Source organism: Tachypleus tridentatus, chromosome 3, assembly GCF_004210375.1.
Source record: "Tachypleus tridentatus isolate NWPU-2018 chromosome 3, ASM421037v1, whole genome shotgun sequence".
NCBI lineage: Eukaryota > Metazoa > Arthropoda > Merostomata > Xiphosura > Limulidae > Tachypleus > Tachypleus tridentatus.
The window spans coordinates 68,071,939-68,098,705 of NC_134827.1; the positions used below are offsets into that span (position 1 = coordinate 68,071,939).

Consider the following 26,767-nt stretch of genomic DNA (forward strand, 5'->3'; position numbering starts at 1 on the left):
AGATCACTCCCGAGTTATAATACCACCAATGATCGAACTTGCGAATAAACATTAAAGTTTATTAAGGATACAACAGTATTTCTTATAAACTAATATGCAAGTAAAAAGAGATAAAAATATTTATTGTGTAAATATAATATTCTGTATTCGTGATAAATCTACATAGGGTATCTGCTATCATCTCTAACTTTGAAATACTTCCAACAGAAAAGGAAGCTACATCTAAGGTAACTTACTTTTACGACTAAGTCACAGCTTAACGTGTACACCTTCGAAATCAAGAGCTCTAAAATAGGCCTAATTTAAAAATTACCTCAAAAGAAACGTCAACCTAGCAAGGCCTAGCTATAGCAACACATTTTGAGTATGAAATAGTCTGTTTATACTAAAGTTAATTAAGTACATAACAGAGGAATCTATTTTTCTATTTAGTGAAGCCAATGGAAATACGACTTATTTTGTCACACCAGTACTTTTCAGCCAGTCGACAATATGTAGTAGAATGTCAGACCACAGGATCTCGTCCGCCCGCTCACATTACCTGGTGGTTGGGATCTCGAAAGATGGAAGCTGTCAATGCGTCTTTCAGAGAAGGGGGAAATAAAACTGTCAGTAATGTCGTATTTTCGCCATCTAGCAGAGATAATGGGAAATACCTTTCATGTAGAGCAGAAAACCATCAACTACCAGGAAGAGCGTTAGAAGATGGTATCCCGTTAAATGTACATTGTAAGTTCTCTACTTCATTACCTATACGTTTCGATTTGCCCAGCTTTCTCATACCACGTGAAGATTTTCATCAATCTATCTTTTGTTTCTTATACTTCAAAGCAACTCCAACCAATCAGTCCGTTCTCTTGTCCAGTGTTTTGTATCGGTGAATTCCCCTTTATCAAGAACAAAATCGTTCTGCTTGTTTGTTTATGCTTGAAATTTACGCAAAGCTACACGAGGGCTATCTGCACTAGCCGTCCCTAACTTCGCAATGTAAGTCTAGAAGGAAGGCAACTAGTCATCACCACCCACCGCTAACTCTTGGGCTATTATCGTACGAACTAATAGTGAGATTCACTGTCAAATTATAACGCTTCTACAGCTGAAAGTAGGAACGTGTTTGGTGTTACAGGAATACGAACCCGTGACCCTCAAATTACGAGTCAAGCGCCCCAACCACCTCGCTATCCCGGACCCGAACAAAATGGATAAGGAAAGTGACATTTGATGAGCCCTCGTTCTGAAGAATGGAGTAGAGAGAAAAAGCCAATTTTATGTCATTTTTTCGATTTTTGTATTCAAGTGGTTAGCGGTGAGTTAACGAACTCAGAACGATAAAATCCGGAGCTAGATTTCCCAAAGTGGGCAGAGCGTAAATAGTCTGTTGTGTAGCTTTGTACTAAAGTAAGTGAATAAACAACTGACTACAACATTTTAAATAGTGTTATCACCTAAACAAGGTTTCATGGGTCTGGTCTTGTGCTTTTACAACTTAACAAGTTACTTAAGGTCTTATTATAACCAACTTAAGATAAATTATTGTAACTCGCATTATTTAACAAATTCATTAACTAATTTTATCACACAGCTATATAAAGGCATTTTTGCTATAGATTGTATATAAAATACTCAACAAAGTTATTTTAACATACAAGCTTCACCCTTAGATCGGTTTGGATGAGACTGGATTAAATATTTCATACAAACATAAGCAAGCTTATTTTTGGAAGAGGTAGTTTGTGAATTGATGTAAACATAGCACGTAAAACGCCCCTGCAACACTTGTTCCTTACTATTAATATTGTAATCTAATGACAAAAGTGTCAGTGTTATTTAAATATAAAAATACACTCCTCACGGATCTTTAAATAACTAAGACTGTGTTCTATAGAAAGATTCACATTATAACAAAACGAACATTTTCTTACAATGTAGTTTATCATAAATTGTAATTTTGTCATAAAGTTCTCATTCTGTTTATACATTGTTGTCATAAATGATAATAAATTCCCAGCTGAAGTTTAACTCCATGTTTCTTTTCACAAAAGACAAACCAAAAGTGTCTGTGACGTTAAAGCACGGCCAGGTGGCGCAATGGGTTCAAACAGGAGATGACGTATATTTTTATTGTCTATACGATTCCAACCCGGAAGCTACAAAGATTGAATGGCAGTTTTGGCGAGGTACTCTAATAAACAATCCCCGTTCTGGAATTCTGGTTCACGATCAATCTCTGATACTGGAGAAAGTAGGAAGAGCTCAAAGCGGCACCTACAGGTGCTTAGTTGACAACTGTGAAGGGAGAGAAGACAGTGAAGTTTTAAAACTAAACATAAAATGTAAGAAACTAGATTTAAACATCTGTGAAAAACTGTAGTAGAAAGAAGACGAGCACATTTTCTTTATCTAATATTGATTACAAGTATTCGTTCTACTTTTAAATATGCCGAAGTTTTTATTTTAAACAAATCTCATTATGCTGCTGCAGAATTAATCAATCTTACAGATCACCATAGATTACATTACATTCATTAATAAAACTAACTTTAATATATTAGAAGTACCTTGTGGCTCGTTCGTTCGTTCCAAAGGTAAGTGATAATTGTCTTGAAGTATTTAGAGAAGTCATAAGATAGCAGTAGGGTTCAGTGGTCCACTACTAGAATGACACCTGGGATGGAAAGGTCGTAGTACAAGAACAGGTTAAAACCTCTGAAAGTGTTTTACATTGAAAAAAAAGAAGGAGTTGGACAGAATCTGCTGGAGGTTTTTATAAACAGAAATGATGGTGTTGATGTACTGTATACAGATGGTAAGAAAGGTAGAACTAGGGGAACAAAAACATAATTTTGACAAAGTTAGAGTGTTTCTCAGCAAACACAGGTATGTTTTTTTGCCTCACAGAGTGGTTGGTTTTTGAAATAGGAAGTCTTCAGATGTGGTGGATGCAGTTCCAAAACGGGATTTTCAGTGAAAACTTGATAAACATTTAAATCGTAAAACTGACATTCAGCATTTCATTTTCATTTTATAGTTTATGGGACGGCCGATAGGCCCTTTGTTGTCTTTAGATTATTGTTGTGTGTGTGTGTGTGTATATATATATCTATGTATGCACGTTCGTATTGTATGTTTGTATACTGTGTGCATTTTAAATTCTAAACCTCTCAACCATATCAGCTGTTTAATCTTACTGCAGGTTTTACGTAATTGGAAATGCTATGGGATTTTTACAGCTACAACAGTGTTTTTAAGTTGTCTTAAAACATTCTCGTGCGTAGCATTTACTACGTTGTTAAATAAAAATCTGTATAGTTTTGGGTTACTGTAAGCGCATTTTTAACGTTTACTAATTTTACATTGCTGAATGTTTTCTGCTAACTCAATGGTGAATGTTTTCTTCTTCAAATAATGCACAGTATTTCCTTTTTATAGAATATTTGCTAAAATTCTAAACAAGAAATAAGATAGTATAGTTATGAAATGTTAAGGAAAAGAAATAAAGATTAGGACGTCATACATGCTCATCCACATATTATTCGGCTTATTTTCAAAATCAGTGTGAAAAAACAAACTACATTGTAATCAATATATCTGCTTTATAAAACAAGAAGGGTTAACTTTTCTTCCAAAATAATTTAATATTAAACAGAAAAGTTATCTGCCGACATATTTTCGTTGATAGTTTATACAATAGTGAAGTTTTATAACATTTGAACTCAATTGTTTGGATTTTGTTCACGTCTGTCGTATTGCTTCGGATGTATTTCTATTTTCTAGACGCCCCTATTTGTAAAGAAGGTCAGAAGACCAGATACACTCTTACAGTTCACGAATTGGCTGAAGTTTCCTGTGAAGTTCACGCTGACCCTGATAATGTCACCTTTACTTGGTCGATTAACACCTCAGCGGGTTATAAAGAACTTTTAACCTTCCACAGTGTTGGACCAAGAAGCGTGGTACGCTACGTGCCACGAGACGAAAAAGATTTCGGGATTCTAACCTGCAAGTCTCACAACGTGGTCGGACAGCAGACGGAGCCTTGTATTTACACGTTGGTAGCAGTTGGTAAGATAATCCTATTATTTTTTTCTTTATAAATTAAAATATTAGGAAAAAGACACTCGATTCATGGTTCTATGGTTTAATGTTTAAAAACAAGGAAGTGAATTGTAAAATGATATAATAAACGTTGTTCACAAAAGTGTTTGATCTCCTAACGATATGTCGGAAAATCCATAAAGTTGTTGGGGTATTTATAGGCTAAACGATGCGCGTGGTATAAAAAACCTGGTTTATCAAACACCTGGTAAACCAATAAAACATTTCTTTAGCATTCCTGTACACAGTGAATGTATAGTGCCTGATTTCATGAGGAAATACACAATACAACAGCTTCAAACTATTTTCAACATTATGACATTTCGGACGGAAAGACACCAACACTTTCGTCATTAACTTCCGGAATAGGCCTGGCATGGCCTAGCGCGTTAAGGCGTGCGCTTCGTAATCTGAGGGTCGCGGGTTCGCGCCCGAGTCGTGCCAAAACATGCTCGCCCTCCCAGCCGTGGGGGCGTTATAATGTTACGGTCAATCCCACTATTCGTTGGTAAAAGAGTAGCCCAAGTGTTGGCGGTGGGTGGTGATGACTAGCTGCCTTCCCTCTAGTCTTACACTGCTAAATTAGGGACGGCTAGCACAGATAGCCCTCGAGTTGCTTTGTGCGAAATTCCAAAACAAACAAACAAACTTCCGGAAACAGTAGACATGTGAAATTGTAAGAGTTTATGTAGTGTCAATATTCGTTTTTTTTTATCTTCTTAGCTTCTTTACAGAAACAAAGTGAACTGTATGTTTTATCTCGAGTATTCATGTTGATGTTCTTGTTATTTAACATCACTTTAAAATAATTAATACCTTTATATCATAACTTAATACTAATTGGTTCCAACACATGTTTCCGCTCTCAGTCTTCTATTATGTTTAGGTTGTCTCTGTATAACTATTTCAATGTAGGTAGAAGTCAGAATCAGAAATTATTAGTTATTCTTGACGGAAAGTCTGGTGAGGTATCCATTCCACTGAGATCCACATTGGATGGAGGAACGTTGTAGTTTAACTCTTAAAACAAGAAACTGCTTAACGTTATCTAAGCGCTCAGTATTAAACTTAAATAAACAACCACTAATAAAAAGTGTAATAAGTACTGAATTTTGACTTTAAACACAACAAAATGTACAACTTAGATATAACTAAAACCACAAAAGATACAATTTACAGCATACCGCTAGAAGAATTTTGACTGAAGTGAGTAGTCCAGAAATCTGTGATACGTAACCCACTCTAAAATTGTCTCTAGCAGTTTGAAACATGACAGCTCGTTAATAACTTTAGCATTAGCCAAAAAGGAGTGTTTCTTTAATCTTTGACAAAGAAAATAATACTCCAGACTGTAGTTGAAGATGGTCACTACGTGAAGATAAAGTCTAAACCAACTGTTATCAGAGAGAAGAAAATTAACCAACTACTCGAGAAGTGTTAAAAAAAATCAAAAGAAACAGTTAAACAACTAACATCACAGCGGAACACTGTCTTATAGTTGAGTGCAGATATACATCTGATAGACGTAATATTACCATTAACAGGCAAAACGTCCTCGTTAAGAATTTGATCGTATATTAAATATTATAAAAACAACCAGGATAACCTTATAAGATACAATGACCAGCCGTGACGTATCCAAACTTTTCACTCTGACACTCTCCAAATATTCCATCAGAAACTAGAAAATGAGAGAACAATAAAGTAACTGACCATCTTCACGTCAATAAATTTATTTCAACAAAATCTACTTACAACATGAAAGTACATTTTACAAACAACAACAACAAGTCCTAATTATAGTCTTATTCATATCACCAGTGCACATTAATTTCTACTCAGACAATTTGGAATTTAATATAAAAACAGTCGATTTAAGTCCAAAAATGAAGCTCAGTTATGCTGGTGATATAAAGCTAATGTGTCTACACACTACAGACAGGATTTGAGAATTTATAAAACACCTGAAGAACAGAATTCCACAATACAGTTCTTAATGAAGATAATAAACTGTCATTTCTTGACGTGGGTTATTAAGATACATAAAGGATACACTGGAGGAGTTTACCGGACCCCTAAATGTAGGTACATATATCTCGACTGTAACTCAAACCACTGCTACAATGTAAAGACAGGCCTCATAGTTTCCAAAACGAACAAGGTTTGTAATAATAAATAAACCAAGAAGAAGGATTAGTTTGTTTTTTGAATTTCGCACAAAAAACTACTCGAGGACTATCTGTGCTAGCCGTCCCTAATTTAGCAGTGTAAGACTAGAGGGAAGGCAGCTAGTCATCACCACCCACCGCCAACTCTTGGGCTACTCTTTTACCAACGAATAGTGGCATTGACCGTCACATTATAACGCCCCACGGCTGAAAGGGCGAGCATGTTTGGTGAGACGGGGATGTGAACCCGCGACCCTCAGACTACGAGTCACACGCCATGCCGGGCCATACCAGGGAAACATAATCTAACTCTTTTTACGCTATTCACCACAAAGACTATTTTGTTCACATTGCTATAAGTCCACAGACATGGCACTGGAAGCTGAAACAGAGTATGTATATGTCTGTCTTAGGGTAAAGCACATTCAGTTACTAGGAATCAATCCCCGGATTTCTGCGTTGAAAGTCCGTAACTTATCACTGAAGAGCATGGATAACAAAAATATGTTACATACGGTGGAGGTATTCACACAGAATAAAACAGGCTAGAGTCGCGTTCTGAGGGTTTAAATTTGTGTAACAGAACATGCTAGCCCATTCAGCTTTAGGAATATTATAATATTACGGTCAAACACACACATTGGAAACAAAACAGGTTACAGACTCAAATGAATAGCTTCACACAGGCTGAAATCAACAGTAAAACCCGTCAGTGGCACAAGTGATAGATTTCATATACAATGAAAGAAATACGGCACAGATTCATGTGAGAGGCTTCATACAGGTTTAAATTACTTATAATAAAATATGTTCTCGCACCCCTCACAGTAATTATTTATTTATGAATAAAGGTGAAGGAGGCTAAAAAATAATTTTATAATTCGTTTTTAATGATATATAAACAACAACGAAACATTTGGAAAAGAAAAAAAAAATATTACAACAAACTAAAAGTTGCATAAACCCTACATGGCCTACAAAAAAATAAATATTTATCCATGGATGAAATGAAATTTCTTTGAATTTGAAATGTTTAAATGTTCATAGCCAATTTATATTTAATGATTCTTTATGTTCCTGTTTATTTCTTACGAGTTTTTCAAAGCGTGGCACTTTGTTGTTGATAGCAATCCGCAAGTCTGCCTGTGCACCCAAGCGATTTCTAGATTTTGTCTTGATTGACAAAAGGGCACTAAATCCAAACTCGCATAAGTATGTCGTTGCGAATGGGATGAGCACATTTAGTGCTTTTTCACAAAGTCTTCGAAACATGTCTATTGCCTTAACACGCTTGGCTATGCTGGGTCTACAAGAAGAAGAAACAGAAACACATCACTGCATCTTTTCTTAACATTGGATACCTAGAACACTGGATAAAGAACAAAGAAAGAGGGTGAACACCGTTTACAGACATATAACCATATGCCCTACGTCAGATGTTTCTATGGAAATTTAAATATATAGATACAACATGATACGATTGTGCTTAGTACACACGGTAAACTGAAATAATATTAAAATAATATAATACGAATCACACCACAAATAAAAAAGAATAAAATAATAACTTTAATAACCCGTTTGATATAACACAGAAGTCAGTGAAACACGAATACTCCTTCTGAAAATAAACAGTTAGTTTATTTAAATTATTGCGGAAGATCCAACTGAAGTGCATAACGCATGAAATTTTCCATAAGGAAAACCCAGGATAAATTATTTGTTAAATTTTATGAAAAGCAAACCGTTTCTAATGTCTCGTGGCAGAACAGCGATGTGTTTCGAGATTTATAACGCTAAAATTCAGGGTTTGATTTCAGGCGGCGGGCACAGCAGATAGTCCAATGTGGTTTTGCTCTAAAACATACCGTTCGTAATTTTGAAGTGACAGATTATAAGGGAGTCAGCATCACCCATAACCAACTCATAAGTTACTATAATAATATAGTGAGTTTTGACTGACACTTTCGTAATTCACACACGACCCTGAAATGTAGAGCGCGATTGTGTGTGTGTTTTTTCTATTGATAACGGGGGAGGGACGAACCTTATAACCACAAATCCAGTGCGCCATACTCGGCCTGCCAGGATCAAATCATGACCATTACTCAAAAATAAAGGAACAATTATTGTGAGGATTTCATTGAAAATGGTAACAGATTAACAACAACGTAGGCTAGAAACTAATTAGTGATCCATATACATTTGTTATTAAAAAGGAAACGCCCCCCGCTAGTACAGCGGTATGTCTATGGATTTACAACGCTAAAATCAGGGGTTCGATTCCCCTCGGTGGGCTCAGCAGATAGCCCGATGTGGCTTTGCTATAAGAAAACACACACTAAAAAAGGAAACGATTAGTTACTAATTAGACTTAAGTGGACTACTGTCCATGATGAGGACGTTTTATTTTCATACATTTCAAATCACATTTTATTATAATTGTATGTTTATATGGAAACGCATCTATGATATGCAGTAATTTACATACAGATATACAAGCCTCTTCTAAAAGATATCTGAAAATCAATAATTACGTTTAACACGTCAGTTCATTTAATTCATATTATTATCACCGTTCAATATTACTCAACTCAGCCACTGGATGAGTTCTGTTATAAACACGCCTGTCTCTAATAATATCAGTTTGTTTGTCAACCTTTATCATCAATATACTTTACACGAACCTCAATCCACACATTCTTTCAGTTGACTCTGTTCTCCACAGGTCCACCAAGTCCTCCAGAGAGCTGTGACGTCTCAAACACAACCAACTCCATGTTGTTGGTAAGGTGTAACCATGGTGATGATGGTGGTCTACAGCAAAGCTTTCACATCGAAGTTTACCTTTTACCCAACAAGAAATTAGCAGCCAATTTAACGAATTTCAATAATCCGACCTTTCTTCTCACATTTCTACCAGCAGGAGCTCGTCTTATCCTCTTAATATACTCCTCTAACTCCAAAGGTCGTAGTAGACCAGTAACATTGATGGCACACACCTTAACACCTGTGTTAATACAGACAAGTAAGTTATATACCAAGTTTAACTACTATTAAGCTACGATCTGGCTTTAGCTATGTTTCATAACAAAAGTATTGACTATAAAAGACTTAAAAACAAACTAAAACAACAACAAAAGGATTTAAAACAATTTTCTCGAAAAGTGTCATCTAAAGTTACAAATGACTGAAGTTCTCAGTTTTTCGGTTTTATTTCTAAAAACGTGTAACAGTTGCTTATTTCGGTTTATTTTATGAGTTTTGAAGCGTTCATGTGCATTTGGTTATTTTAAAAGAAACTTTTCTCGATGAGAATTTTAAAAGAAGTCAATGATTGGACATATGAGCCACTCGCCATATTTGTTTGTTTTTTTTAGTTCTTCAATAGTGGACGACTGTTAACAAATCAGAAATTAGCTTATGTAACACCTATTTTTAGAGAGGTGATAAAAATTGTCTCGGTAATTATAGAACCATTAGCCTCATATTAGTTGTGGGAAAAGTTCTGGAACGTCTTTTAAAAGATGCTTTGCAAAGTCACTTAACAAAGTTTCGAATGTGGTCTCACTAAGAGAAAATCTTGCTGTCCCAATGTTGACATTCTTTCAAAAGGTTACTGGTTCGGTAGATGAAGATAAAGATGTAGATTTGGAATATTTGTATTTTCAGAAAGTATTTCTCATGGTGCCAAATAAAAGCTTGTTCAAACAATTATCTGTATAGATGTGAGGGATAAGTTAGCAAATTAAAAAGAAAGTAGCCGGATGGAAGAAAGCAGAGGGTTGTTACTAATGAAATTCAATTAAACTCAATGTCACAAGTGTGGTACCACTGGGCTCAGTCATAAGACCTTTGTTTTTTCAATTTACCTCAATGGCAGAGATGAAAGAATGGTAAAAAATTATTTAACTTTGCAGATTATATTGAGGTTTTGCTAAATGCTAGACTTTCATATGACACATTAGGAAAATAAGTAACAGTTAACTTATGTTACCAATAAAAATAGTTTTCTTTATACCAAATTAGTTAAATTGTGGACCACTGAGTATGCATAAATAACAGACATTTTTTCACAATACTGTATTTTTCAATGACCGCACCATAGTGTGTATATATATATATATATATATAATGTCAGCCCCCACATTATTTTCGCGGGCCCGGCATGGCCTAGCGCGTTAAGGCGTGCGCTTCGTAATCTGAGGGTCGCGGGTTCGCGCCCGAGTCGCGCCAAACATGCTCGCCCTCCCAGCCGTGGGGGCGTTATAATGTTACGGTCAATCCCACTTTTCGTTGGTACAAGAGTAGCCCAAGAGTTGGCGGTGGGTGGTGATGACTAGCTGCCTTCCCTCTAGTCTTACACTGCTAAATTAGGGACGGCTAGCACAGATAGCCCTCGAAATTCCTTTGTGCGAAATTCCAAAACAAACAATACTCCAAGATAAAGTGAATAACATATTCATATTCGTTTCTTTCAGTAACAATATTTGTATCACTCAAGACAGGGAGAGAAACGTGTTTTTGTTTGTTTCTTTCAGTAACAGAACTCCAGAAGAAGATAAATAATGGTGCCACTAACACATCATTAGAGCATTCAGTCAGTTGTTTATACCATCCAAACTGTCGTTCAGAGTAAACTAACTTGTACATTTCAAAGTAAGGATTGTCAAGCTATTTGTGCAAATTGACATCTGCGTGTAATAATGATAAAAATCGTATCAAGTTCATTCCTGAAACCAATGTCTGAAATGTAAATGATATAGTTTAGAAATAGACAAAGTATTATCAAAGAGTAACTTGATAGTCAGATCTCCAACATGTGTTTAGTTAAGGTAATTAAAAAGGTTTGGAAAGTATTACACATTCAAAACCTAATTATCACTTCAGTGTTTCTACTATTAGTTGAACTCTACCGTAGTTTTCATAAACAACTAATTTTAAAATCATTTTGTAAATAAAAGTTTTTATTTAGTGAATCCATCTTTAGCCAGATGACCAATATCAATTTTCTCAACGAAAGACAAGCTACCAGGAGACCAAAAGGTGGATGAGAAAGTCTCTTGACTACTGCACAGATAACCCTTTAGGACTGAGTCTCATTGAAACTTCAAGATCGAAAAAACTGGAGAATACTATTCCAAAACAACATAAGGAGCTGGTTGGAGCGAGTTTATGTCATAGATGTTTAAAAGTAAGTGTGTATGTGTATTTTTTTTTTCTTATAGCAAATCCACATCAGGTTATCTGTTGAGTCTACCAACGGAAATCGAACCAGTGATTTTAGCGTTGGAAATCCGTAGACGTAATACTGTATCAGCAAGAGACTGAAAATTAAGTGTTTATTTCATATAATACTGATTTCAAAATTGTTATAATGATCCTATACACAAGCGATATTAGATAAATTAAAATACAATGTAAATAAAATTCAAAGCTTTTATAATTCAAGTTATAAATGTAATGAACACCAGTGGCACTATCTAATCTATAACACTATTTTTTTATCATTAAAAAGACGAATAGAACTGTGCATTTACTTTAGTCACGTTTTTCAAACGCATAAGAACTTTTTTAACAAAATACTTGTCAAATAATCAGCAGAAAATATGTTGCATGCTAGGAGTAAGAGCTACATTTTACTGCCCAATGGATGATAACTCACGCTGATTGGCTGTCTCAAGGAAGGAGGAGGAGAGAAAAGGTAATTTTATCATAGATGACGACGTCACAGTTCTAAAAATTGCAACAAAAGTTAGGAACACGTTGATAGGCCGCCATGACAGACGGCAATTTTGTCATGGCTCCACACCGTTATTACAAGAGAGCGTAACATTAAGGACGCTTACTAGACCGCCCTGACAGGTGGCCAAGATGGTTGATTACGTAATAGTAGTACAAGGGTGAGAACGTGTTCCTAGGAAACATGCATAAATTATATTGTTGCAGAAAGTCAAATTACTAAGAACGTTACTGCAAAATAAACGTTTTATGACGATGTAAATTGTTGTCCAAAGCAAAATTAGAAAAAGTGTAAGTTTTAATACATGTTACTTAATCTAACACGACTTTTAAAAGGGTTAACATCGTCATATGAACAATGTTAAGATTATTATTTAACGTAATATGTTTGAAAGAGATTACAACTCAGAGAGAAAATCATACATTTTGAATGAAGAAATATATTTCACAATACTACATGGTTAGTGAAAAGACCAAGTGGTTAAATTTTGATAACAATTCAAATTTGCAACGTCGTTTGTTACTGTAATCATTTTATTTATATGCAAAAACGGCTCGTTTGGGCTGAGAAAACACTTTACATAGAAGAGCGAACAACGTTTCGACCTTCTTCGGTCATCGTCAGGTTCACAAAGAAAGAGGTAACTGACCGGAAGCTGACCACATGTTTGAAAGGGGTTGTGTAACTGTGTGTTGAAATGTAGAGGGCGGTATTAGATGTTTGAATATATAATTTTAGTTATTATATTAATATAGGTATAAAGGCGTTCCTTTATATTGGTTTATTTTGGGTTTAAGTTGTTGTATAAGTAAGGCTTCTTTAATTTTACGTTTGTTTATGTTTGTTTCTTTATTTAGTATTTGAGTGTTTTCTATGGTTATGTTGTGTTTATTTGACTTGCAGTGTTCGAAAACGTGTGAAGGTGACTTTTATGTTCTTTGAATCTGGTTTCCATTTTCTACTTGTTTCTCAATATAGAAGTCGTGGCAGTTATCACATTGTATTTTATAAATAATGTTGGTGTGGTGTTTGTCAGTGTAGTTTTACATAGTATAGACCTCAGTTTTGTGCCGGGTTTTGAATAAATTTGGTATTAATTGGAATGTCATATTTTGTTACTAATTTTTGCCAAATGTTGGTTATTTGTTTGCTGATGTCGGGAATATATGGTATACAGCAGTATATGGTTTCGTGGTTTTTTTGATTCGTGAGCTGTATTTACTTTAGTTGGTTGATTTTGCTTTCTGTCTAGGTGTGTGCGTATAATGTTTTCTACGGTTTGTGGAGGAAACTTATTGATGTTGGTGAAGTATTGTTTTATTTTGTCTAATTCATCGTTAATTTTATCTGGTGAGCATAGTTTTATGGCTGTGTTTATTTGGTTTCTTAGTATGTTGAGTTTTTGTTTTGTTTCATGTGCTGAGTCCCAAGGAATGTATAGTCCAGTATGGGTGATTTTTCGGTGGATTTCTGTTTGAAATTGTGTATCAGTTCTTGTAATTTTGAGGTTAAGAAATGATATTTGATTGTTTTCTTCCTGTTCACATGTGAAGTTGATGTTGGGATGTATAGAGTTAATGTGATTGAAAAAATTAAGTATGTGTTCTGTAGATTTGAATCCGCAACCGTGTCATCTACATATCTATACCAGTATAGTGGTGGATGTAATGCTGTGTTAATTGCTTGTGTTTCAACTTGTGTCATAAAAATATTGGCTAGAACTGGTGATACTGGGTTGCCCATGCTTAGGCCGTTTGTTTGTATATAGTTTGGTTGTTGAACATGAAGTTTGTCTTTATCGTGGTGAATTCTATGAGGGTTGCTAACTGGTTACTGGGAATTTCTATAGTTGGGTTAGGGTCTCGGATATAGAGTTCTAAGGCTATCTTGCAGGCTTCAGTGGTTGGAACTTCTGTAAAGAGGGATATAACATCGAAACTGGCCATTAAGGCTTTATGATTAAGTTGATTTAGATTAGACTTGAAATTAAAAGAGTCTTTGATAAATGAGCTGGCTGATGTTACATATTTGGAGAATGCCCATGCTATGTATTTACCAAGGTTGTAATTAAACGATTCATATGTGGACATTATTGGTCGTAATGGACAATCTGGTTTATGAGGTTTGGGGATGCCGTATATTTGTGGTGTGCGTGAGTCGGTTTTACGTAGGTAGGAATAAAGTGTTTGTGAAATTGTGTTGGCTTTTTTCATTTGTAGTAGTAACTTGTTCAGTTGCGTCTCGTGTGTCTTTGTTGGATTTGTGTGTATAGGTTTAAATTTGTTCGTGTCTGATAGGATGTTATTCATTTTTTGGATGTATTCATTCGTGTTCATTATGACTATAGCGTTACCTTTATCTGCTTTTAGAATTTTTATGTTTTTGTCTTGTTTTAGGTTTTTTATGCAATTAATGTCTATTTTTGTAAGGTTGTTTTTCAGTTTTCTGTTTTGTGAAATTATGTTGATGGTTTTGTGAGAAAATTCTTTGAAAAAATCGTTTAAGATGTTGTTTTTAGGTGTTTCTGGAAAATATAAATTTGTAATTTTACCTGGGAAGGTTGGCTGTTGGATGTCAATAAAATTATCTAAGTTGTCTTCTTTCTGTTGGTTGTTTTTTGGTTGTTTCCTTGTTTTTGTTCTCTGTAGAAAGTATCACAAGTCTCCTGGCTAGGTCTTCTAAACATGTTTTGATTTCTATGGTTGTTAGTCCTTTGTTAAGTAGATGTATCTCGTCTGTGTTTAATTGACGGTCGGATCTGTTAATTATGAGGTTAGTCAACGGTTTGTCGTTTTGGTGTCTTTTCTGTTGTTTGCATCTTAGTTTTTCTTACATCTACTTAACAAAGGACTCAACTTCGCTATAGCACCTAGGCACATTCCAACCATAGAAATCAAAACATGTTTAGAAGACCTAGCCAGGAGACTTGTGATACTTTCTACAGAGAACAAAAACAAGGAAACAACCAAAAACAACCAACAGAAAGAAGACAACTTAGATAATTTTATTGACATCCAACAGCCAACCTTCCCAGGTAAAATTACAAATTTATATTTTCCAGAAACACCTAAAAACAACATCTTAAACGATTTTTTCAAAGAATTTTCTCACAAAACCATCAACATAATTTCACAAAACAGAAAACTGAAAAACAACCTTACAAAAATAGACATTAATTGCATAAAAAACCTAAAACAAGACAAAAACATAAAAATTCTAAAAGCAGATAAAGGTAACGCTATAGTCATAATGAACACGAATGAATACATCCAAAAAATGAATAACATCCTATCAGACACGAACAAATTTAAACCTATACACACAAATCCAACAAAGACACACGAGACGCAACTGAACAAGTTACTACTACAAATGAAAAAAGCCAACACAATTTCACAAACACTTTATTCCTACCTACGTAAAACCGACTCACGCACACCACAAATATACGGCATCCCCAAACCTCATAAACCAGATTGTCCATTACGACCAATAATGTCCACATATGAATCGTTTAATTACAACCTTGGTAAATACATAGCATGGGCATTCTCCAAATATGTAACATCAGCCAGCTCATTTATCAAAGACTCTTTTAATTTCAAGTCTAATCTAAATCAACTTAATCATAAAGCCTTAATGGCCAGTTTCGATGTTATATCCCTCTTTACAGAAGTTCCAACCACTGAAGCCTGCAAGATAGCCTTAGAACTCTATATCCGAGACCCTAACCCAACTATAGAAATTCCCAGTAACCAGTTAGCAACCCTCATAGAATTCACCACGATAAAGACAAACTTCATGTTCAACAACCAAAACTATATACAAACAAACGGCCTAAGCATGGGCAACCCAGTATCACCAGTTCTAGCCAATATTTTTATGACACAAGTTGAAACACAAGCAATTAACACAGCATTACATCCACCACTATACTGGTATAGATATGTAGATGACACGGTTGTGGATTCAAATCTACAGAACACATACTTAATTTTTCAATCACATTAACTCTATACATCCCAACATCAACTTCACATGTGAACAGGAAGAAAACAATCAAATATCATTTCTTAACCTCAAAATTACAAGAACTGATACACAATTTCAAACAGAAATCCACCGAAAAATCACCCATACTGGACTATACATTCCTTGGGACTCAGCACATGAAACAAAACAAAAACTCAACATACTAAGAAACCAAATAAACACAGCCATAAAACTATGCTCACCAGATAAAATTAACGATGAATTAGACAAAATAAAACAATACTTCACCAACATCAATAAGTTTCCTCCACAAACCGTAGAAAACATTATACGCACACACCTAGACAGAAAGCAAAATCAACCAACTAAAGTAAATACAGCTCACGAATCAAAACCACGAAACCATATACTGCTGTATACCATATATTCCCAACATCAGCAAACAAATAACCAACATTTGGCAAAAATTAGTAACAAAATATGACATTCCAATTAATACCAAATTTATTCAAAAACCCGGCACAAAACCGAGGTCTATACTATGTAAAACTACACTGACAAACACCACACCAACATTATTTATAAAATACAATGTGATAACTGCCACGACTTCTATATTGAGAAACAAGTAGAAAATGGAAACCAGATTCAAAGAACATAAAAGTCACCTTCACACGTTTTCGAACACTGCAAGTCAAATAAACACAACATAACCATAGAAAACACTCAAATACTAAATAAAGAAATAAACATAAACAAACGTAAAATTAAAGAAGCCTTACTTATACAACAACTTAAACCCAAAATAAACCAATATAAAGGAACGCCTTTATACCTATATTAATATAATAAATAAAATTATATATTCAAACATCTAATACCGCCCTCTACATTTCAACACACAGTTACACAACCCCTTTCAAACATGTGGTCAGCTTCCGGTCAGTTACCTCTTTCTTTGTGAACCTGACGATGACCGAAGAAGGTCGAAACGTTGTTCGCTCTTCTATGTAAAGTGTTTTCTCAGCCCAAACGAGCCGTTTTTGCATATAAATTTCTCAACAAGTGGGTTTCTCGTCATCACTGATAATCATTTTATTATAATAAACTCTAATTAATATCCACTTTATACAAGTAATCAAGTTGGTTTTTCGAAATTATTCAAAACATTTGAAAACTAAATGAGTTGCAAACTTTGCTTATTGTTTAAAACTTACCTTCAGTATTTTGATCATTTACATAAAAGTGATAAACAACCGTAGAAATTTTATTTTACTATCTTTCAAGTTTCTTGTGATAAAAGAAAATACATACCTTTTCTTTAACGTTTTATAAATCCAGTACGTTTACAATCAAAATAAGCTGTTACATTCGCTGTACTATGTTTCAATCTAGAATTTGCATATTTATCATTTAAATATAACACACAAAGTTAGATACATAGTTTTAACTTCTTGAAGATGTAATCATATAAGTGGGTAAAAAATTATAAGTATCGTCCGTCTTATAATTGGCACAACTTTTTGTGACATTCAAAATATGGAATACATAGCTTTTTACTATGTTTTACAAATCATACATATTTGAACGAGACGGTCACTATAATATAACCAATATTTGTCCTAACACTAGATATAATAAATTATAACAAATCACAAGCATACATTCTGGAAACAGAAGTTTAAGAATCACAAGGGTGACACATAAACAACTAGACACCGACGTGAAGACATTATTTGGAGGGGGTCATACATACAGTGTAGGGTTGTGAGATATTTCAGCGTAACCAGTCAATGAGCATTTCTCATGAGTTACATTGAAAGTAACATTAAATGTTCCTCTCTACATCTTTGAATATGTTATATACATTTGAACTTGGATGTTCTTCAAATACACGAAAGAAAATCTACGATGTTACAGTTCATTTATTATTTCACCTCAAAGATAAATTACAAAACAGTATATAATTTTATATATTCACTCGTTATTATGTTACAGTCAATCCCACTATTCGTGGGTAAAAGAGTAACCCAAGAGTTGGCAGTAAGAGATGATGACCGAACGTTGTTCGCTCCTCTACATAAAAAATTTTCTCAACCCAAACCAGCCGTCTTTACAAATATTTTTCTCTACAAGTGGGTTTTCTCGTCATCACTGATATAAATTCTAGATCTAAAATAGAAAAGAGTAACCTAGAAATAGAAAATAGTTTCCTATTAAATCATCAAATATTGTCAATGTACATTTAGCTTTCTGTAATATTATATGGAGTTAAAGAATATATAAGTTTATTTTGTTACAAAACTATAGGGCACGGCATGGCCGGGTGGGTTAAGGCGTTCGATTCGTAATCTGAGGGTCGCGGGCTCTAATCCCCGTCGCACCAAACATGATCGTCCTTTCACTTGTGAGGGCGTTATAATGTAACGGTCAATCTCACTCTTCGTTGGTAAAAGAGTAGCCCTAGGAAGGTTGAAACGTTGTTCTCTCCTTATCAGTAAAAGTGTTAATACCAGCCATTCTGACACGCATATAAATTTTAGTTGCAAAGTTTATTCTTTATTTTTTTGAGAATCCTCCATAGGTGGCCTCATAACACTATATAACAAAATGTTCACCTCCTCTTGTTCCTGGACAGAAAGTGTTATTTCCCAATTGCTTATGCCTAAAATAAATGGAAAAGTCCTATTTTTCTCTTCAAACTTTTGTTTTTGTGACTTGGGTAATGAAATTTCCAAATTTATTCATTTTCCAGAACATTCCAGGTAGATTTAGTGCTAAGTAGCTGAGAGAGAATTTTCTCGAACTTACAAGAATTTTTAAGAACTTTCTAGAATGTTGTAGAACTTACGAGAATTTTCAAGAACCTTTTAGAATTTTTTAGAACTTTCTATAGTAATATATATACAGGGACTCACCACTTTAGATTAGTTTTAGTTGCCTAAGTGAACACATAGACTTATCTGATTTTATCAGAGATGGCATCAAGAAGCTGTAAGCATTCTCCAGATGCATTCTGCTATGTATGTGGCCAATTTATCAAGACAAGAGCGAATAAATACTCTGTGACAGCATTTGCTAAAATGTGTGAAGCCTACAAGGCATATTTCAGCATGCCTGTCAGGGATCAAGACAAACTCTGGACACCTTATTTTACCAGCAAGCACTGCAAAAAAAACTCTAGAAGGTAAGACGGACAATTTTTGCTTGCTTGAATAGTAAAATTTTTCATTATACAAATTTTAGACTTTTTAAAATTTAACTATATTTTAATTTTTTTAAATGTCCAAGAGTATAGGAAAAATATCACATAAAATATTTTGCATAAACCTTTCACACATTAGTTGCGGATGAAATAAATTTATTCTTTATAATAACAATTTTATTTTGCTCTTTTACAGGACAGTACAGAGGGGAAAGAGAGCCATGAAGTTCGCTATTCCATAAATTTGGCATGGACCTACTGACCACTCAAGCAATTACTACTTTTGTACATTGGGCCCTTCCAAACGTCGGGCTAGCAAGAACGCATCTGTTATCATGTATCCAGACCTTCCATCATCCATCATCCAAGTACCACACTGTCATGAGCTCCCTGTACCCACTTCGCCAGAGAGAAAGCAGCCATCCTCAGAAGAGAGCAACAAATCAGAAGAGGAGGTAGACGTTGAAGATCCAGGTTACAATTTCAGAGGTGCAGCTGGTGAGAGAAACCCATACTACCCCAACCAGTGAGACCTCAATGACTTGATGAGATATCTTGGTCTAACAAAGTCGAATGCCAAGCTTTTGACATCTAGTTTCAAAAAGTGTGATTTGTTAGATGAAAGTGTGCAAGTCTCAAGTCAGAGGAAGTGGCACCGACATTTTTTAAGCTTCTTCATTCGTCAAGATGGGCTCTGCTTCTGCCACAGTGTGTCCAGTCTGTGTGAGGCAATTGAAATTGCCTGTAACCCGAACGAGTGGCGTCTCTTCATCGGTAGCTCATGCAGAAGACTCAAACGTGTGCTGCTCCATAACGGAAATAATTATCCATCTCTTCTCCTGGCTCATTCGGTGCACCTCAAAGAGGAATACAACAGAGTCAGGACCTTGCTAGAAGCCTTGAAGTATGATGAATATGGCTTGGAGGTTATCGGAAACTTCAAAATGGTGACATTCCTGATGGGTCTCCAAGGAGGCCTTACCCAGTTTCCCTGTTATATTTGGACATGAGAGACACCACAGTGCACTATAACAGGAAGCACTGGCCACAACGGACCGAGTTCTCTGTGGAGAGGCACAATGTCAAGTGTGAGCCACTAGTGGACCTCCAGAAGATGTTGTTCCCACTATTGCACATAAAATTGGGTCTTATGAAACAATTTTTCACAGCTCTTGATAAGGAGTCTGCAGCCTCCAAGTACCTTCGAGACTTCTACCCTAAGCTGTTTGCGGCAAAGGTCAAAGCTGGTGTCTTTGTTGGACCACAAATAAAGAAGATCCTGGAGTGCACAGAATTTTCCAAGAAGCTCAGTACGAAGGGGAAAAAAAGAAGCTTGGGGCAGCTTTGTCGCAGTGGTTCAGGGCTTCTTAGCTAACAAGGCCGAAAATTATGTGGAACTGGTTGAGGCTCTGGTGAAGAACAACGGCAAAATGTGCTGCACGATGTCCCTGAAAGTTCATATCCTTGCCGCTCACCTTGTTAAATTCAAGGAGAACATGGGAGCATGCTCAGAGGAACAAGGCGAAAGCTTCCACCAAGATATACTGCACTTTGAACGCTGCTACCAAGGAGCGTATAACGAAAACATGATGGGAGACTACATTTGGGAGCTGATACGTAAAAGTGATTTACACTACAGTCCCAAATCTCTCAAAACTACCACTTCTAAACATTTTTGATCATTTTGGTATAACTTCAGTACAAATACATGTAAATCTTTATTCATATGTTGTTTTATTTAGACATTATGTAAATGAAAATGTGCAAATTTGCCTGTTTTTACACATAAAATGAAGGGAATAATGGCCATTTTCTGTACTTTTACAACATAAGCAATTAAGAAATAACACGTACCATCCAGGAACAAAATTTGTGTTATATAGTGTGATCCCGTACATTACAAAGGAAAGAAATACAAAAATCAAGTAAACACTATTATACAATGAAATGACCTAAATAAAACTATTTGTTATATTTTAGATCAAAAGATGGACATTAATATAGCGTTCTGAACAAGGATGAACAGCTTTAGAATAAAAATGTACAAAAGCATCAATATTATGAATTCCATATCTCAAATAATCAAAACTTATTTTCTTTCTTATCTGTGCCTTATAAAAGGAAAACAAATTTGAATTAACATTTTTTGCTAAACAAATTCTTCCAATAGTCTTAATACAATATTTAGCTAAAGTAATAAAAAAATATGTATTGTAAGTTTTCATTTTTTCTCAAACCGTCAAGACATCCTTGTAAAATAATCCGTTTTTTTATTAAATGCAGACATATGAGTTATTAACCCTATCAAATGCTTGCATTTGATCAACAGAGACCAGAATCACAACCTCACCCTCTAAATCCAAATATTCCGTTATACACTGCAATGCAAGTGGAATGGTAATGATATTTCTACCAGGAACACAACTTGTATCGTTTCTATAGATCAAAAATCTTTGCTAAGTTGATTAAGGCGTACAAGAATGTTGTCCTATTATATTTCGTTAACGTCTTACAATAGTGTTTATAAGAGCCATAATTTATTGCTGCATAAAGGTTTTAACTTTATACAGTAGGCAGAATCTTGCTAGAACTAATTAAGTTTTTTATTGTTTTTTTTTGTCTGTTGAACAATATACAATATTTTCGCTGCACTACATCTGGCTAAACTCGTAACTGTCTTAAGTTGGTTAAGTATATAACAATGTAAATTATTTTTCCAAAATTATATCCAGGTAAAATGTAGTTGTGTTTCTTATTGTTAATTTAAAAAAAAAAAAAATGATTTTATCATGTCAAAGTTAGACCGATAGATGGACTGTGTGTGTCTAAGTGTATGTGTGGGCTAGAGATTTCTTTGCAGTTGGTGTCTGTGACTTGTTGGCAATAAATTTGAACATCACACACTCCATTTGTTTTAAAATATCTTCAAATCAAATTAAACTATGTACAGAAAATTCTTAACACTATGAATATAACAATTGTGTCTCAAATTATGTAAATCTCTTTTCTTGTCAAAGTCCACTTAAGCTGATTCAATTACTTTAGAATCCTATTGAAAAGACGAGTCAGTTTTCTCTACTTTTATCACAATAATATAAGTGCATAATTCCCTTACGTTACCTCATTGAATACTGCAGTTAACCAGAACCTAACATAAGTATCTCCTTTTCGTCGAAGTCCACGCAGTCAGTTTCCATTACTTTAGAACACCCTATGAAAAGACAAATCATTCTTCTTATCTCTATTTAAACTGAGAAACTCTCTTTGAAATGTCGCCCATTACGGCAAATCACTCAAACACGACTAATTTTACATCTAACTTTTCTTTCACTTCATTTCTTCGGTTCGTATTCACTGAAGCCGCGAAAAATAGTGAAGACTTGAGTAGTTTGACGTCAAAAATATCAGTAAAACTTAGAAAATAATATAATTACAAAGATAATGTTCGACTTATAACTTTTGCCATTAAAATAATTACTTTTAACCATCTTGCTATGAAGACTAAACATTCATGAAATGTGAACTTAAAGACTGGATTAATGCCTACACTAAACAATCTTGTATATCCAACACCAATCTAAAATTAAGTAGCCTAGCTGTTTTTATTTCTGCTAAATTTATGGTAATTTAAACAATATTTATTACATAGAACCATTCAGGTACAATAATATCACAAACAAAATACCTTTAATTCATTGTTGTCTGCCATTGTAAAAAAGGAGATGTTATCTTAAAAAAACCAAAATTTATGACATTCGAAATCACCGTAGTTGGTGTGTTGTATGAGTGACAAACAAAATATTTCAATAGAAATGACAGATAACAAGATTATAATAAACAAAGAAAGGTATACATCTAAAAATAATATTAAAATAGTTTACTGGAAGACAGTTTAATAAATATATTATATTGCTTCTAACGTACGTTGCTACTTACTAAAATACACGTTAAATAATAACACTATAATAATTTCTGATTTATATAAATATCGACACTGTTGTGATTGTGGATGGGTATTCATTTTCTAATAGGTAAATGATTTTTACAATTCAAGATTAAAATACACAGCTCTAAAAGTTAATAATCGATTCATATTTTTAGTCATATATGTTATCCACTTATATTTACTGTTTTACTTCCAGGTATACCCAGTGAGAGAATATAAAAGATATACCCAAGTTTAAGAGCTTCTAAAGCAAGTTTTAGCCCTCCTACGATTTTTATAGAGAACGATTATAAAGACAGATGTTTATAACTGGTGAAGTTTGTTCACTTGGAATCAGAATTTTAAATGAATACCAGGAAGTGCTGCTATAATTTTATTATTATTTTCTGTGGAAGACACTTTCATTCACAGCACTGCACAGAAAAGCCTCAGACTATAAAAGGAAATATCAGGTCGATTCTAGAAAGAACCCTTGATTAGGTGAAATTACAAAACACTGAAATAAGGAGTCAAGTTTAACATATGTATCTCTTCTTGTCACATGCTTTTCCACCACGTTTTTGGAAAAATTCTTCAGTGTTCTCTAACATTAGACTATGAAAACAAGCACTGTATTATTTTGGAGAACAATCACAACTTTTCTTTAGTTTGTCATTCTCGAGGACTTATGCAAACAAAACGAAACTAAAAGATACATTAAGAGAGCGAAATCCCAAAAGATTGCTGTTATGTTTAAGGAAGGTGTAGCGAATTTAACACCAGTTTTGATATTCACAATATTGATGTTTCTTCAATGTTCATCTGCTTTCACAATACGATAAATTGATGCTTGATATTTGTTTGTTTTCGAATTTCGCACAAAGCTACTCGAGGGCTATCTGTGCTAGCCGTCCCTAATTTAGCAGTGTAAGAAGATGGAGGCAGCTAGTCATTACCACCCACCGCCAACTCTTGGGCTACTCTTTTTACCAACGAATAGTGGGATTGACCGTCAGTATAACGCCCCCACGGCTGAAAGGGCGAGCATGTTTGATGTGACGGGAATTCGAACGCGTGACCCTCAGAATACGAGTCGCACGCCTTAACGCGCTTGGCCATGCCGGGCCGGAATTGATGCTTGAGATGAAATTTTTATTTTCGGATATGTAAAACCTTAAGATGCACCTTGCCGTCAACAGAGAAGATAAAATGAAGGAAATCAGTAAAAATATGTTTGTTTGCTGGTTTATACTTATCTTAGTTCCAGTAATGAAACAAATGAAACTGTTAATTTCTGTAGTCATTTAAAATAAAAATTAAGAATAGTTAATCTGTCTGTTTATTTGCTAAGAAAAATAAATCAGTTATTAAAATAATTATCTTCAATACATTGAAAAATATCTTCCTGTTTCTGTAAGTTTCATTATTCAACGAAGCTCTCTAGGAAACAATAGAATTTTCAAAATTATCTTGAAATAACATATTGAAAAAAGAATTTAACCTTTGAAAATTGATAAATAAACATACGTATTACTTAAAAATAAGTCAATTTTTGCCTATCACTGGTTGGAATACGACAGAATTAACAGTGGCTGAGACACGATTTGTAATAGTAAATTGTTTGAGAAGAACTGTGATGTTGCGAAGTGTATTGTGTCTGATTTTATATTGGATTTAAATCTTCTATGAAGCCTCTAGATCAGTGGTTCCCAACCAGGGGTGTGAGATAACATTTCAGTTTTTTTTGTTTATATTAAGGGTACTGTCCTATATATTAAAAAATTACGTTCGATTTTTATTTCTTATTTTTCTTGTTTCAGACGTAGATTTTTACCTTATTATGATAAACTATCGTTTCTACCGTCACCGGTGCAAACCGAAATCTTAATGTACAACTGTAAACAAACAACAAACGAAACGTAAACGTGACCTAAATACACGGCACAACTAATTAGGTTACGTTCGTGAACGCCGTCTTAAAGTGTCTATTATTTATTTATGTTATGTATTCACGTGATCGTGACTTGAGAAACTTCCAGAAGTATCCAGAATTAATCAATGACGTCATGTGACGTATATTCGAGAATGTTCTAGTAAGTTTCGTAGAGTATATAAACCCATGCGTTATGCAATGGTAATCAGTGCATTGTTGATTCTGTGTTCGTGCAAAAAAACTTCATTATGTCAAAGAAAAGGAAATGGAATGATGATTATGTGAAGTTTGGTTTCACTTGCATTGGTACAACTGAGGATCTGCAAAAACCCCAGTGCATGCTTTGTAACGCTGTCCTTTCGAACGCAAATTTGAAGCCATCTCCGCTGCAGGAACACTTCAACAACCGGCATGGTGAAGCAGCTGTTGCAGGCCATGATGTTAAATCGTTGAAAGGTAGAAGGGCCCGCTTTGATTCTCGAGCAACCCTTCCAAAATTAGGTTTTATATCTGCTGAGAAACCACTGCTGATGGCTTCATACCACGTAGCGTATAAAGTAGCCAAATCAAAAAGACCCATACAATTGCAGAAGAGGTGATAAAATCGTGTGCATTAGAAATGGCAACAATTGTTCTGGGAAAAGAAGCCTCAAACAAGCTTAAATTATTGCCGTTATCAAATAATGTTATTCAAAACTGAATTAGTGATTTGAGTTCGGACATTTTGGACCAAGTTATTGCAGATATCAGGAATAGTCCCTTGAAAATCTCTCTCCAATTGGACGAAACAACTGATGTTGCAAATTGCAGTCAACTCATCGCACTAGTGAGGTATGTCCATGATGGTGCCATAAAGGAAGATTTCCTGTTCTGTGAAAATCTGAAAACAACCACAAAAGGGAACGATGTCTTCTAGTGTATGAAAAAATTATTTGTGAAATATGATTTAGATATTCAAATTATTGGTTCTGTGTGTACCGACGGTGCCCCTGCTATGCTAGGAAATAAATCAGGATTTTTTGCACTGATGAAACAAGAGATTCTGCACTTGCAAGGTACTCACTGCTTTCTTCATCGACATGCTTTGGCATCAAAAACATTGCCTTCAAAGTTGAAAAACGTTTTTGTCACTTCTGTGAAGATGATGAACTGGATTAGGGGTCGCGCTCTGAACCACCGCCTCTTCAAGTCGCTTTGTGAAGATTTTGGAAGTGAGCATTCAGTTTTGCTTTTCCACACAGAAATCCGCTGGCTGTCACGTGGGAGAGCTTTAACGCGCTTCTTTGAACTGCAAGAAGAAGTTAAAAGTTTTCTGAAGGAACGTGACTATGATCTGCCCGGAGAAATAGAATCACAAGAATTCAACCAAATGCTAGCCTATTTGAGTGATATTTTCACTCGTATGAATGACTTGAGTGTATCTTTTCAAGGGAAAAACGTAAACATATTGAAATGCTGCGAAAAGTTAAATGCTTTCAAATTAAAGTTACATCTTTGGTGTCGACGAGTTAAAAGAGGGTCTCTTTCAAATTTTCCATCACTTGAATAAATGGTAAGTGAGGATGAGTCCTCAATTTCATGTGTGTGTGAAGAAATTGTGGATCATTTGGAAATACTATCAAAGTAATTTGATGGATATTTTGGAGAAGAACTGGAAACTTCTGAAGAATGGATAAAATTCATACTCCTTCGATTTGGATAATAT

General features: G+C 34.8%; 1 protein-coding gene across 6 annotated transcripts in view; it reads left to right on the forward strand.

The window, feature by feature from the left end:
• LOC143247047 (nephrin-like) overlaps window positions 1–24,449 on the forward strand; it is an 85,163-nt gene extending 60,714 nt beyond the window's left edge. The window contains exons 5-10 of one of the 6 annotated variants that reach the window (XM_076494375.1): window positions 433–729; window positions 2,043–2,333; window positions 3,775–4,062; window positions 8,992–9,291; window positions 11,258–11,457; window positions 23,347–24,449. In XM_076494375.1, the coding sequence (XP_076350490.1) occupies window positions 433–729; window positions 2,043–2,333; window positions 3,775–4,062; window positions 8,992–9,291; window positions 11,258–11,457; window positions 23,347–23,388 (1,418 nt within the window). In that variant the 3' untranslated portion in view covers window positions 23,389–24,449. Of the gene's footprint in view, window positions 1–432; window positions 730–2,042; window positions 2,334–3,774; window positions 4,063–8,991; window positions 9,292–11,253; window positions 11,458–23,346 lie in introns of those variants that run through there. The other 5 variants (XM_076494374.1, XM_076494378.1, XM_076494379.1 and 2 more) reach the window with 5 other exon arrangements.
• The last annotated feature ends 2,318 nt before the right edge of the window (window positions 24,450–26,767 follow it).